Source organism: Tamandua tetradactyla, chromosome 1, assembly GCF_023851605.1.
Source record: "Tamandua tetradactyla isolate mTamTet1 chromosome 1, mTamTet1.pri, whole genome shotgun sequence".
Lineage (NCBI taxonomy): Eukaryota > Metazoa > Chordata > Mammalia > Pilosa > Myrmecophagidae > Tamandua > Tamandua tetradactyla.
Window position 1 is genome coordinate 7,089,792 of NC_135327.1, and position 14,624 is coordinate 7,104,415.

At 34.6% G+C, this 14,624-nt stretch overlaps 1 protein-coding gene across 4 annotated transcripts in view; it reads right to left on the reverse strand.

The window, feature by feature from the left end:
- STK4 (serine/threonine kinase 4) overlaps positions 1-14,624 on the reverse strand; it is a 153,704-nt gene that overhangs the window by 43,429 nt on the left and 95,651 nt on the right. The window contains exon 11 of one of the 4 annotated variants that reach the window (XM_077167995.1): positions 836-935. The exons of the other annotated variants lie outside the window; for them this stretch is intronic. Coding sequence (XP_077024110.1) covers positions 836-935 — 100 coding nt within the window. The remainder of the gene's footprint in view (positions 1-835; positions 936-14,624) is intronic. 4 annotated transcript variants of the gene reach the window in all.

The following is a 14,624-nucleotide window of genomic DNA, read 5'->3' on the forward strand; positions in this document are numbered from 1 at the left end:
AAACTTAGTTCAGGGACTATGACAATTCTCTGTATAATCTTTGCGTTTTTCCTGCAAATCTAAAACTGCACTAAAATGTAAAGTTTATCATATCAAATGCAATGCTTAATGGAAGTACAGATTTTAAAAAGTAGAGACAATGTGGAAATCTAAATTTAAACTTAAACTAATTTAAACTAAATTTAAATATATGATATATTATTGAGCTATTGTTAGTTTTTTAGATAGGATAATGGTGTTGTGATAAATGGTTATGTTGGCAATGTTCTTGTCCTGAGGAGATGCAAGCTGAGCTATCTGACAGGGGCTGTTTTATACATGTATAACCAGGTGTTTAGAGGTAAGAATGAAGCCAGTCGGGTCATGATTAAGGTAATTCATAATACAGGATAAGGAAGACACTGCCTGTATTTTAGAACTTCACCTACTCTTTGAGACCGAAGGAAGAAAGTTTTATTATATCCAGAACCTTAATTTTCTGTAGTACATAATCTAACTTAACCTGTCTGGATAGATCATTTAAACAATATAAACAAAGGGAGCCCAGAATAAGAATGAGAGCCTTTAATCCTGTTTAGCTTAATGTAATGCCAGGATACATGCCAGACTAATTAAGCAGATAATCAAAAAGTATTGGCAAAAAATAAAAAGTATTGGCAAAGTCCCTTGAGGAATGGGAGAAAAATTATGGAACTATAATTTTTTTTAGAAAAAGATGTAGTTCTAAAACCACTGAAAAACCCTAGATACTGTGCCAAACATTAGGATACCCAAATCAACAGATGAAGCCCTTGATCTTGAGGTTTGCTTTGTGAAGTTGAGAAGCTTAGCCTACGTGGGACATGACATCCAGGGGTGAAAGTCTTCCTGGTGGCACGGGAGATGACCTCCAGGGACGAGACTGGCTCTGGCACCATGGGATCAACAATGCCATCCTGACAAAAAGGGGGGAAAGAAGTGTAACTAATGAAGTATCAGTGGATAAGAAGAGTTTAAACAGAGTTGAGAGGCTACTCTAGAGGTCACTCTTATGCATGCTTCAGTTAGACATTGCTACTTAATCATAACTTGCCAAATCCCAACCAAAACCATTCCAGCAATCCTAAAGAACATCTAGGGCAATATATAAGATTCTACAAGGGTTACATGCAGTACGGTAACTCTTCAAAACCTACAACCTCAATGGGTCTCTGGATCAGATAAGTTCTGAAACTCAGAGAGGCCAGCCTCTTCTAGAACATCAACTAGTTCCATCCCCCTATCCCATATTATCAACAGCCCCTTCCAACACGTAAAAGTTAGAATGGTCATACCCCGAATACCCCTAAAAAGTGGCAGAAAGATCAAAGGTGATGGTGGAGTCAAACAGAGAAGGTCAGGTTTAACAGATGCATATGAGTGTTGAATAATTATACTGATATTTCTTTCAGCCTCCAGTACCTTAAAGCAGCTAGAAATAAAAACTTAAAATTGTGAAATTGCAACCCATACCAACTCTGAAATCTGTTCTACAACTAATTGTTGTAATGCACTTTGAAATTTATTGCTTTTATGTATATATGCTATTTAAAGAGAAATATAACGGAGAAGATACGATTTAACAAATGAGTATGACTGCTGAATCATTATACTGATATTTCTGTTGGTCTCCACTGTCTTTTTCTAGGAGAAAAAATGAAAAATCGTGTAACAACCCATACTAAACTTTAAAATCTGTTCTATAACTACTTGTTTAAAATGTACTTGGAAATTTATTGCTTTTTTTGGATATAGGTTATATTTCACAATATAAAAAATGCATCTGATACTAGCAGTCAATGAGAGGGAGGGGTAAGGGGTATGATATGCATGAGTTTTTTTCTTTTTTCTTTTTATTTCTTTTTCTGAATTGATGCAAATATTCTAAGAAATGATCATGGTGATGAATATCAACTATATGATGATATTGTGAGTTATTGATTATATACCAAGAATGGAAGGATCATATGGTAAGAATGTTCGTGTTTGTATGTTGTTATGTTTAAAAAAAATGCATTCCATACTAGTGAACAATGAAAGGGACTGGTAAGGGGTATAGAAAAAAATAGGGGGAGGAACGTTTAAAATCTATTGAAGTAGATGGAAAAACTAGTGGTCAATGAGGAGGAAGGGTATGGGGTATGGTATGTGCGAGTTTTTTCTTTTTTCTTTTTATCTCTTTATCTGGAATCATGCAAATGTTCTAAAAAGTGATGATGGTGATGAATATACTACTATGTGATGATACTGTGAGCCACTGATTGTACACCATACATGGAATGTTTGTATGTTAAGAATGTTCATGTTTGTATATTGTTTTGGTTTGATAATACAAAATAAATTAAATTAAAAAAATGCATTTGAGCAATATATGGGTAATTGTTTAAAAGTTTAGGCAGTAGCAAAATGATCAAAAACTTTAAAAATAAAAAGATGCATAACTGTATAAAACATATAATCCTATTTTGAGAAAAGGAAAAATAACTGCACAAAGACACATTGACATTATATACCCTAAAGACTGGACAGAAAGAATACCAAAATATTAGCAGTGGTTATCCATGAGAGGCGTGCCTACAGATAATTTTAAATTTTTTTTCAAATTTGATAATAACCAAGTATAATTTTCATAATTAAAAGGGGGGAAGATTATTCTTTAAAAAATTGGAAGCAAAGTCTACCAAACAGTTCTTTTCCCCAGGCTACTTTATCTTTTCAACATTTCTGCAGCACAGTGACAAAAGTTAAAAATTGTCGAATCCTAAGAACTACGCAGAAACCTTCTTAAATGGATATTCCCCACTATTCCTCTCACTGTTTACCATCTATACAGTTGTCATCTTGTCTGTGTGCCTGCCTGGTGTAATTATAAGATCTTCAGTTATTAGTGAGAGTAAACTCTAATTTGTTTCCCGCTGATAATGACCATCATAATAAATATACATAGGTCCACAAAGACTTAATGTATTTCTACGCAAAGAGACCCAAGTGAAACCCTACAAAGTTCTAATCATATGTGAAACTGAACATTTTTCAGTTTAAAAACTTGGTTGTACAGAATAACCAATAGTCTGAGTTGTATCTTTTTCTCAGTAGCAGTAAAATATATTACCATCACTCAGTCTTCTCCTCTTTGAAACATCTCAATTCTTCTTCCCTACAGTCTGCTGGAAATCTCAGTAATAGCATCAAATTCAAATACTGAGATGAAAGAAGGAAAAGAGAAATGCCTTCCATTTGAGAAGCATCAGAATCTTATAAAATAAAAGTAGTCATGCTGGGCAATGACATAGGAACACATCTTAGATGATGAGAAAACATGTTCTTTCAAAGGCACTTGGCTATAAATAAGCAATACTATTAGAATTGTAATAGAGATTCTGTCTTTGGATGGGGATTTAAAAAACTGGCATAAATCTTTCTTGTCTTAACAGTTCATGTACCAGGAATATAAATTACTGGACAGTCAAGAGTCCATTTGAGAAAAAAATGGGAGGTGAAGGTGAGAAGAAAGACCCAAGAAAGTATCTTTGGCAGCTCCAAGGAAGATGAGTGAAAAAAGATGTCTAGGTGAATGGGTTCACAATTCAAAGTCATAGCTGTGGATCTAGTAATAGGAAAAATAATCTACATGCCATCTAAAGCTGAAAATTGAAAACTGTGCTTTCTAAATTAGTAACTAATTTACATTTTAAAATATTTTTCAGGCTTTGAAACCTTCTATGGATGAAGAATAAACAATACTAATCTTACTGTTGTTTTTCTTTTCTAACTCCAAGTTTCAGCAAAATTACAGTGACTGAACCAAATCTGAAATCTGGACTTGGTTGTATTGAGATTCAAACTTAAGATATTTCAACCTCTGATTATAACAATTAGGAATTCCAGGCCTCCAGGGACTCCTTCAGCTGTAAATAAACCAAACTGGCAACACTCTGCTACCTGGAGCAGTCTATCAATGCTTGCCAGGAAACAGATTACTCATTTTCATGTGATACAAGGATGTTATAACTAAATTAAAGTCTAATTAGTTTTTATAAACAGCATCAGACTTTGGCAGAGAGATTCTTCTGAATATTACTTGCTTAAAACAAACAAAATAAATTCAGCATTAACTACAAACCCAAACAAGCTTAAAATATGTAATATGCATTTCAACTCTTAAAGGTTAAAGTATGAACCTTAAAAAAACAAAAGCAATATTACAAAACTTTCATTCTTTATTTGTGAATACGTTAATGAAGCAATCAACTTTAAAATTACTTCAAACAACCTAAATGTCCATCAACAGGGGACTGGCTACATAAACTACAATATATCTTCACAATGGCATACTAATAAGCATCAGAAAGGAATGAAAACTATCTCTATATATTGCTACCAAGTAATTCTAAGCTATATATTAAGTGAAAAAAGAAAGGTAGAGAGACGTTTGTAAAGTATACTTTCAATGATCTAAGAATAAGGAATACAAATCTACATGTATTTGCATCTACATAACCAAAAACAAAAAAAGAGGGAGGAAACAGCATAGAGGGGGCAGGGATAAAAGCCAAATCTGAATAACTTTGTTTTGTAGATTTTCCTTTGAAACCATACAAATAGTTTATATAATTATAAAACAAAACAATAAAAATACCTAAAAATAAAGCAAAATGAAACAAAAAAATCTCTCTGCATATTGAGTTTGTGATTTAACCAGATGGACAGAAACGATTTCAAGTGACTTTAAAATACAATAATTTACCTATACATCTCTAGTTGGATATGCCCTATGGATAAAGAGAACTCTGATACAATCTTAAATTGTTTTCAGTAGTTATTGTTGGTGGGAGTGTTGATATTGTTATTCTGAAGCTGACAAATTTATTTTGGGATATAAAGCAAATGAGTAATTATACTGATATTGCTGGGAATGAAATATTTGATATGGGGAGGAGTTAACAGATACAGAGTCAAAGTGGTTAAGTAAAAATCCTTTAGTTTTGAATCTGTACTGGAAACAGTATATGAATTCATGCATTTTTTTAAAGTACTAGTTTTGTCCATTGAAAAGGCCTATAGAAAAATGACTTAACTGCAATGAGTACACATTGTACCCAGACTGTGGTCTCTAAATACCACTTTCCACTAAAAGGAAACAGAGTTCCTTATAAAAAAAAGGGGGGGGGGAGGGTTGTTTCCAGGTCTGGAGCAGGGAATGTACAAGATGACATCTGTCATAGCAGAAATCAAGGAAGATATCAGACACTCCTGGGAAGTATGGAAAACAATCCTCAATAAAACAAATTTAAAAAAAAATCAACCTATTAGGATTGTATCAAGATGGGACAATTTAAACATTAGAGAATAATAACTGCAAGGATTGAAGCACAACAAATATTTTTAAATCCACAAATTCATGATAACCAAAAAACCCTCACTGGTTACCTTTGGAGGATGCTAGGGAACCAATTCATTATTCCGAAAACTGGTAAATAAAGAGAAAACGATCAGTACGTACCCTTCCTTTCCTACACAAATATTCCTGAGAATATCTCCATAATTAATGAAAATGTTTCTTTATAGAAATATTTCAGGTGGTAAGTGTAGAAATGATAAAATGTCACCATTTTGCAATCTTTAATGAAATAATAGCTCTAAATGACACTCAGTGGCTGACAGCAATACAAAAAAGAGAGATGAGCATATATCCAGATATTATGGACTCCTGATGAAGGTACAGATACCATCCATGAAATGTTTGTCCCCCAAAACTGATCTGAATCTGATCAAGTTTTTAGATCAGCAGTTCTCAAAGTACAGCCTGTAGACTTCTGGGAGATCCCCGATAACCTTTTAGGGACTATGTAAAATCAAACTATTTCCATAGTAATACTAAGACATTATTTTCCTTTTTCACGTGTTGACATTTGCACGAATGATACAAAAGTAACGGTAGGGAGAACTGCTAGTGGCTTAGTATGAATCAAGGATGTGGCACCAAATGGTACTGGCAGTTCTTGTATTCTTCACAATCACTGGGGCTCACAGTCAACAGTTCCCTAAAGAATGTCTTTGATGAAATAGTCAAAAGTATTTATTTATTACAGTTTGATACAAGAGTATATCTTTTTAATATTATCTTTTTTAAAATTCTGTGTGTTGAAATGTAAAGTTTGCATTAAGTACTTCTGCTGCGTATTGAAATTGAATGGTTTGTCCTGAGGCAAAGCACCTGTCCAACTGAGTTGTGAACGGAACTAGTTCTTTTTTTCATAGACCACCATTTTTATTTGAAAGAATGACTGATAGACAAATTGTGATTATTCAGACTTTGGTATTGGGCAGAGATTTTCTCAAAAATGAGCCTGTCACTTAATGTCAATGGCTGAGAGATTCCAAACAGGGTCGAAAGGCTATCCTGGAGGTTATTCTTATGCATTAAATAGTTATCACCTGTTGGTTAAGATGTAATGGAGAGGCTGGAGGGAACTGCCTGAAAATGTAGAGCTGTGTTCCAGTAGCCATGTTTCTTGAAGATGATCGTATAATGATATAGCTTTCACAATGTGACTGTGTGATTGTGAAAACCTTGTGTCTGATGCTCCTTTTATCTACGGTATGGACAGATGAGTAAAACATATGGATTGAAAATAAATAAATAATAGGGGGAACAAATGTTAAAATAAATTTAGTAGATTGAAATGCTAGTGATTGGTGAGGGGGAGGGGTACAGGGTATGGTATGTATGAATTTTTTTCTGTTGTCTTTTAATTTATTTTTGTGAATTGATGCAAATGTTCTAAGAAATGATCATGATGATGAATATGCAACTATGTGATGATATTGTGAACTATTGATTATATACATAAAACGGAATGATCATATGTTATGAATGCGTTTATTGTTATATTTTTAAAAGAAATTTAAAAATTAATTTAAAAAATGAGTCTGTCACTTAAAACAACTGAGAGTGTGTGTTGTCAGTAATAAAATTTAAGCTCTCAAGGGAAAATTAAGAAAATTTTGGAAAACTTGATCCATAAATGTGTTCTTGACAGCTTCCCCAAATTGAGGGACTTTTCTGATAAGACTGGTAGTAACATCAAAGAAGGTGGGGGTTTTTTTTTATTGTATAATGAAATGTGTCAGTATTTGGAAAATCTGTATAACTCAGTAAGTCAATATTTTCTAAATGACCAATACATGATGTTATAAATCATGTATGAGTAGAAGTTCCATTCAAAGTCCAAGACAGATGAATGGATTTTAATGAACAGAGTAAGAAAAGCTCATTGGTAGGTTTAAGATTTCACATTGCACTGTTATGAACTAACATTAATGAATGGATTTGGAGAAACTCAGTTAAGAACAGGGGTCATCAGGAGATAGAAATAGGATACATATTGGGTAGTTGGAGTTGAAGGGATAAAGACTGCAACAGGACTGAATGTAAAAATTCAGAAATGGACAGCACAATACTACCTAACTGTAATACAATTATGTTAAAACACTGAATGAAGCTGAATGTGAGAATAACAGAGGGAGGAGGGTTGGGGACTCAAATGAAATCAGAAAGATAGATGATAAAGATTGAGATGGTATAATCTAGGAATGCTTAGAGTATATAATGATAGTGACTAAATGTACAACTTTTAAAAATGTTTTTGCATGAGGAAGAACAAAGGAATGTCACTACTGCAAGGTGCTGAAAATAGATGGTAATTAATACTTTAAAATTTCAACTTATGTGTGAGACTAAAGCAAAAAATGTTTATTTGGTATAAAATTTATATTTTGACTAGTGCATTTCCTAATATAACTTGTGTAGACAGCTTAACTGAACATCATAAGTACATGGAACCTTGAGTAGGACATGAGATTTTGTTGGTTTGTCCAGAGTGATGCCTCGATAAATCCCAGAGTGATTTGAACAGTGAATAAAAAGTATTTGCAAAGTTCCCTTCAGGGAATGGTGAGAAAGGGGGAAAATGCAACTTCCCCAAGTTGAATTCTTGATATTCTCACAAGCAGTGTGGACAACCAAAGCTTTAGGCTGAGCCCTCTATCTTGGGGTTTGTTCATATGAAACTTATCCCCACAAAGGACAGGCTAAGCCTACTTAAAATTAGGCCTAAAAGTCACCCCCAGAGAACCTCTTTTGTTGCTCAGATGTGGCCTCTCTCTCTTAGCCAACAAGACAAGCAAACTCACTGCCCTCCCCCCTCTCTACGTGGGACATGACTCCCAGCAGTGTAAACCTTCCTGGCAATGTGGGACAGAAATCCTAGAATGAGCTAGGACTCAGCATCAAGGGATTGAGAAAACCTTCTAGACCAAAGGGTGGAAGAGAGAAATGAGACAAAATTAGTAGGTGAGAGATTTCAATGAGAGTCAAGAGGTTATCCTGGAAGTTATTCTTATGCATTATACAGATACCACTTTTTTAGTTAAAGTATATTGGAGAGGCTGGGGGGAAGTGCCCAAAACTGTACAGCTGTGTTTCAGTGGCCATTTTTTTTTTTTTAACATGGGCAGGCACTGGGAATCGAACCCAGATCCTCGGGCATGGCAGGCAAGCATGGCCATATTTCTTGAAGATGATTGTATAATGATGTAGCTTTCTCAATCTGTGTGATTGTGAAAACCTTGTGTCTGATGCTCCTTTTATCTATGGTATGGACAGATGAGTAAAACATGTGGATTAAAAATAAATAAATAATAGGGGGAAATGTTAAATGTTAAAATAAATTTAGTAGATTGAAATACTAGTGATCAATGAAAGGGAGTGATAAGAGGTAAAGAAAAAAAATAGGGGATACAAAGGCTAAAATATACTGGGCAGATGGAAATACTAGCAACCATGAGAGGGAGGGGTAAGGGGTATGGTACATAGGAGTTATTTTTCTTCTTTCTTTTTATTTCTTTTTCTGAATTGATGCAAATGTTCTAAGAAATGATCATGGTGATGAATATACAACTATGTGAGGATATTATAAATTACTGATTATGTACCGAGAATGGAATGATTATATGGTAAGAATGTTCATTTTTGATGTTATGTTTAAAAAAATTTTTTAATTTAAAAAAAAAAAAGAAAGAAAGATTCCACATTGCAACTAACGTTTAAGGAACTACCACATGTCGAGTTCTGGTGTAGTGTCCAAGAAGAATATTCATGAATATCTGTAAAGGCTATTAAAAGACTTTTCCTCTTTCCAACTACATTTCTTTGCTAACTTTTCTTCATATCCTGCAATCAAAACTGTATATTATAACATGCTGAATGCAGAAGCAGATATGGTAAATCTAGCGGCCTTCTCTTAAGCCAAGCATTAAAGAGATTTGAAAAAATGCAAAGTAACACCACTCTTCTCTATAATTTTTTTCATTTTAGTAAATAGATATTTTTCAAAAGAATATATTCTTTATATTTATGTGTAATGTGTTCATTATTGTTATTTTTAAATGAATTAATATTTTCTAAATTTCTCAGCGTTAACCTCTAATCCAGTAAATATCAATGGAAGTAATGCCCGGCAATGTGGGGCATGACTCCTGGGGATGAGCAGGACCCAGCATTATGGGATTGAGAAAGCCTTCTTGACCAAAAGGGGGAAGAGAAAAATGAGACAAAATAAAGTTTCAGTGGCTGAGAGATCTCAAACAGAGTCAAGAGTTATCCTGAAGATTATTCTTACGCATTATACAGATATATCTTTTTAGTTTATGGTGTATTGGAGTGGCTGGAGGGAAGTACCTGAAACTGCTGAACTGTATTCCAGTAGCCTTGATTCTTGAAGACGATTATATCACTATATAGCTTTTACAGTGTGACCTGTGATTGTGAAAACCTTGTGGTGATCCTTCCTTTATTCAGGGAATGGACAGATGAGTAAAAAAAAATAAGGACAAGAAATAAACAAAGAATAAGGGGAGGGAGGATAAGGGGTAAAAAAAAAAAATTGGACAGACTAGAATAATAGCAGTCAATGAGCGGGGGGTAAGTGGTATGGGTTGCATGGGCTTTGTCTTTTTACTTCTTAGTTCTTTTTCTGGAGTGATGCAAATGTTCTAAAAATAATCATGGTGATGAATACACAACTATATGATGATATTGTGAGCCACTGATTGTATACATTGGATGGACTGTACGTACGTGAAGATATCACAATAAAAATATTTTTTTAAAAAGTAAAGGGATGGAGAAAGATATACCATATTAGCAGTAATTAAAAGAAAGCTGAAGTAGCTATATTAATTTAAAACAAAGCTGATTTCAAGCATAAGCAAAGACACTGCATAATAATAAAGGGCTCAATTCTGTAAGAGATGACAATCCTAAACATGTATGTACCAAACAACAGAACATCAAAATATATAAGGTAGGGCAATGGTGGCTCAGTGGCAGAGCTCTTGCCTGCCATGCCAGAGACTCGGGTTTGATTCCCAGTGCCTGCCCATGTAAAAAAAAAAAAAAAAAAAAAACCATGAGGTAAAATCTGATGGAAATGAAGGGAAAAACAGGCAAATCCACTATTATAGTTGGAGTTCTGAATTAGAAGTATGTTCCAGGTTGCAGAAGTCAGACCAAACAAGGTCCCTAACCTGGATGCAGGAGTGATGCTAAAAACTAAGCAAGTGATTAAAAAAAAAAAGCATCCTTGAGAGTATTAACTGAAATAGGAGTAAATAAAGAATCTATGTTACCACAGCAATCATTATTTTAAATTATAAATAAGGTAGTAATAACTCTAACCTCCCACCAAATGTCTAATTTCTAAAGTGTATAGCCAAAAGCAAAAGTGCAACCTAAAAAATGAAAGAACTGACTAAATCCTGACTAATTTAGGATTGAAAGAAACCTTCACTTGCAATCAGATTTGGAGCCCTGATCTACAAGCAAATGGGTAAGATAAAGTTTTATGAAATCACAAGTTGTTACTCTCCTGGGGAAAACTCACAAATATTCTTCCCTATCATACACACATACAAACACACACACACACACACACACACAATGTGTATGGTTTACAATTATTCAGAGAATCTAAACAATCAATCTTGATCTAGGTTCTGTTATTTTAGTCAAATTAATTTTGGATTATTATCTTGGTGGTTTTATATACTGAAGAACCCTTTATCACACAATCCTAGAGAGTATTAGCTCTTTGTGCTACATTAGATTTCCATTTTTAACTTCTCTGATACATATGGAAAAATGTGAAAGAGTATGAAATATTACAGAATAAGTAAGGGCACACTAGGCACTAATTTACTTCCTTTGGAAGTTCTCCAGTCCCTCTTCCCCATTCCTTACCACCCGCCCTCTATGCTCCAAACACAATTGCTCAGTATGTCCTGACCATCCCTTGGTCCTTAAGTCTTTTTCCTCCTTCTCCTTTCAAATACACTTCAAATGAGACTTCTTGATACCTTCCTTGAGGCTCTTACTCCTCTTCTGGGCAAAGCATTTTTTATACATACTTTATGAACAGACTTTATCAGAATAACCTAGAAAGAGGTTACTAAAAAGAAGTGATTAAGAGCTTGAACTCTGGAGGAAAATGCTCTGGTTCAAATCCCTATTTTGCCACTTATTTTTTGAATACTTTAGTCAGCTATTTACCCCCTTTAAGCCTCAGTTTTCTCATCCATAAAATGGCAATAATAACATTACCTACCTCATGGATAGTTATGAGGGTTGACCTAATATATATATATATGAAGCACTGAGAACAATGCCTAGCACAGAGTAAGTTTTCAATAAATGTTGGTTATTATTACATTACTGCTATGTATCAAAATTCTTTAGGCTAGATTTTGACTGTTATATTTATCCAAAGAGTTTCTATTTTTCAATAGGTAATTTTAATGTGCTCACATCTATGGTGATTCTGATGTGCTTACACGTATACAGCTATCCTCTGTGTCGCACCACTCCAGCCACAGTGGACTCCTTTCCGTCCTCACATACCCCAACCATGACCTTTCAGAATCTATGTTTGTTCCCTTCCCAAAGCTTACTTTCCCTCTTCATTCAGGCCAAATGCCCCTCTGTGCAAGGCTTTCTATCACACTAGCTCTTTACTGTGCTTTCTTTTTTTTTATAGCCCTTATTACCGGAACTGATGAAGTTAATGGAATGCTGATTGATGGCTGTTTCCCTCACCATCCTGTCAGGTCCCTGAGAGCATGGAACTTTTGTCTTCCTCACCACTGCTATCTTAAACAAAAATATAACAGCGCGTTTTAGGAAGAGTCATGAGCCATACTAGATTTATATTTATAGCTTTTTGTATGGCAAAATGGGAATGTCTGAATTCTCATAAAAGGGACATTCATTTTCAAAAATGCAATATTTTTATGAAACATTAAAGGGAATCTTTGCTGCTTTTCCATTTTGGCAAGTAAAGCAATTCAATTCTAAAAATTGAAGAAGTATTCAGCTTCACATGAAAATACGAAGTTTTTTGTCAACATCAAATCCTGCCACTCCTGATTAAATTATGTTCTATTTGATATTTTCAGCAAAAAGCTCATTTCAAATAATAATTTCTTTCACAGGAGAAGGGAATATTGTTTCCCATAATTAAATACTGCCTGTACAGAAATCAGAAAGTCTCTAAGGAATTACTCAGGGAAACAAATGAGCTAGGCTGACACACACCCTTCTTTAAGCTTAATGGGATTATTCAGAATACTTCCTTCCCTCAAAAGTTTGTATGGCACAGTCATGCAAGTGTAATTAACAAAGCTGAGTGTGAGTGTGGTTGTAAGAGGAAGGCTAGGGTCACGTATGGTCCCAGAAGAAAAGCTAGCGGATAAAACCCACTGTATAACTTAGCAAAACCCAGAGTAGAAGATGACAGTGTAAATTGTACAAATATAAAAAAGTTTTTACATGAACTAGAACAAACGTACATCACTATTATAAGGTGTTAATAATAGGGTGGTATATGGGAAAAATACAATTAATGCAAACTAAGGTAACAGTTAACAGTAACATTGTACTATTCTTTCATTAATTTTTACAATCGCAATATACCAAAGCCAAATGCCAATAATAGGGGGCTAGAAGGGGCATGGATTTTTTTTTCCAGAGGAAATGAGAATGTTTTCATAGATGGTGGTGGTAAATGCAGACCTATGTGATTACACCAAAAGCCACTGATTGTACACTTAGGATGGACTGTATGGTATGTGACTAAAACCGTTACAAAAAAGACTGGTTCTCTTTTCCAGATGCCACTTACAAATGTATACTTTCTTTATGTTATGTGCTTCTTTGTTACTTCCCATAGGAGTATAGGATATTCAAGAGGAGCAAAAAGGAAATTTTAAAAATCATGCAACGCTAATAAAGTGTGAATACATCTTTATCTCTGAATTTCAATAGCATCTAAACTTACATAAACCATACTCTAAAATCCATTAAATTAAAAATTCATAGTTCTGACTTTAGTGTATAAGAATCACCTGGAAGGCAGATTAAAAAGTTTACTGTGAATAAAAAAAAGAATATTTGCAAAGTACCCTTGGGGGAATGGTGAGAAAGGGGGAAAATTCAACTTCCCCATTTGGAGAACTCCTGACATTCTCACAAGTAGTGGGGATAACCAAATCAATAGGCTGAGCCCTCAATCTTGGGGTTTATTCATATGAAACTTATCCCTTTGTGGGGATAAGTTTCATATGAACAAAGGATAGACTAAGCCTACCTAAAATTAGGCCGAAGAATCACCCCCAGAGAATCTCTTTTGTTGCTCAGATGGGGCCTATCTCTCTCTCAGCCAACATGGCAAGCAAACTCACTGCCCTCCCCCTGTCTATGTGGGACATGACTCCCAGGGGTGTAAACCTTCCTGGCAACGTGGGACAGAAATCCTAGAATGAGCTGGGACTTAGCATCAAGGGATTGAGAAAGCCTTCTGGACCGAAAGGGGGAAGAAAGAAATGAAACAAAGTGTCAGTGGCTGAGAGATTTCAAACAAGAGTCGAGAAGTTATTCTTAAGCATTATATAGATATCCCCTTTTTCGATTAAGATGTATTAGGCTAGAGGGAAGTGCCTGAAACTGCAGAGGTGTGTTCCAGTAGCCATATTTCTTGAAGATGATTGTATAATGATATAGCTTTCTCAGTGTGACTGTGTGGTTGTGAAACCCTTGTGTCTGATGCTCCTTTTATCTATGGTATGGACAGATGAGTAAAACATATGGATTAAAAATAAATAAATAATAGGGGGAACAAATGCTAAAATTAAAAGATACATATATTGGATAGTTGGAAATACTAGTGGTCAATGAGATGGAAGGGTACGGGGTATGGTATGTATGAGTTTTGTTTTTTTTTTCCTTTTTATTTCTTTTTCTGGAGTGATGCAAATGTTCTAAAAATGATCATGGTGATGAATATACAACTATGTGATGATATTGTGAGCCACTGACTGTATATTATGTATGGAATGTTTATATGTTAAGAATGTACGTGCTTGTATGTTGTTGTATCAATAAAAATTAAAAAAAAAAAGATTACTGGGCCTTGTCCTCAGAATTTCTGATTCAGTAACCCTGGGGCAGGGCCTGAGAAACTGCATTTCTAATAAGTTTCCAGGTGATGGTG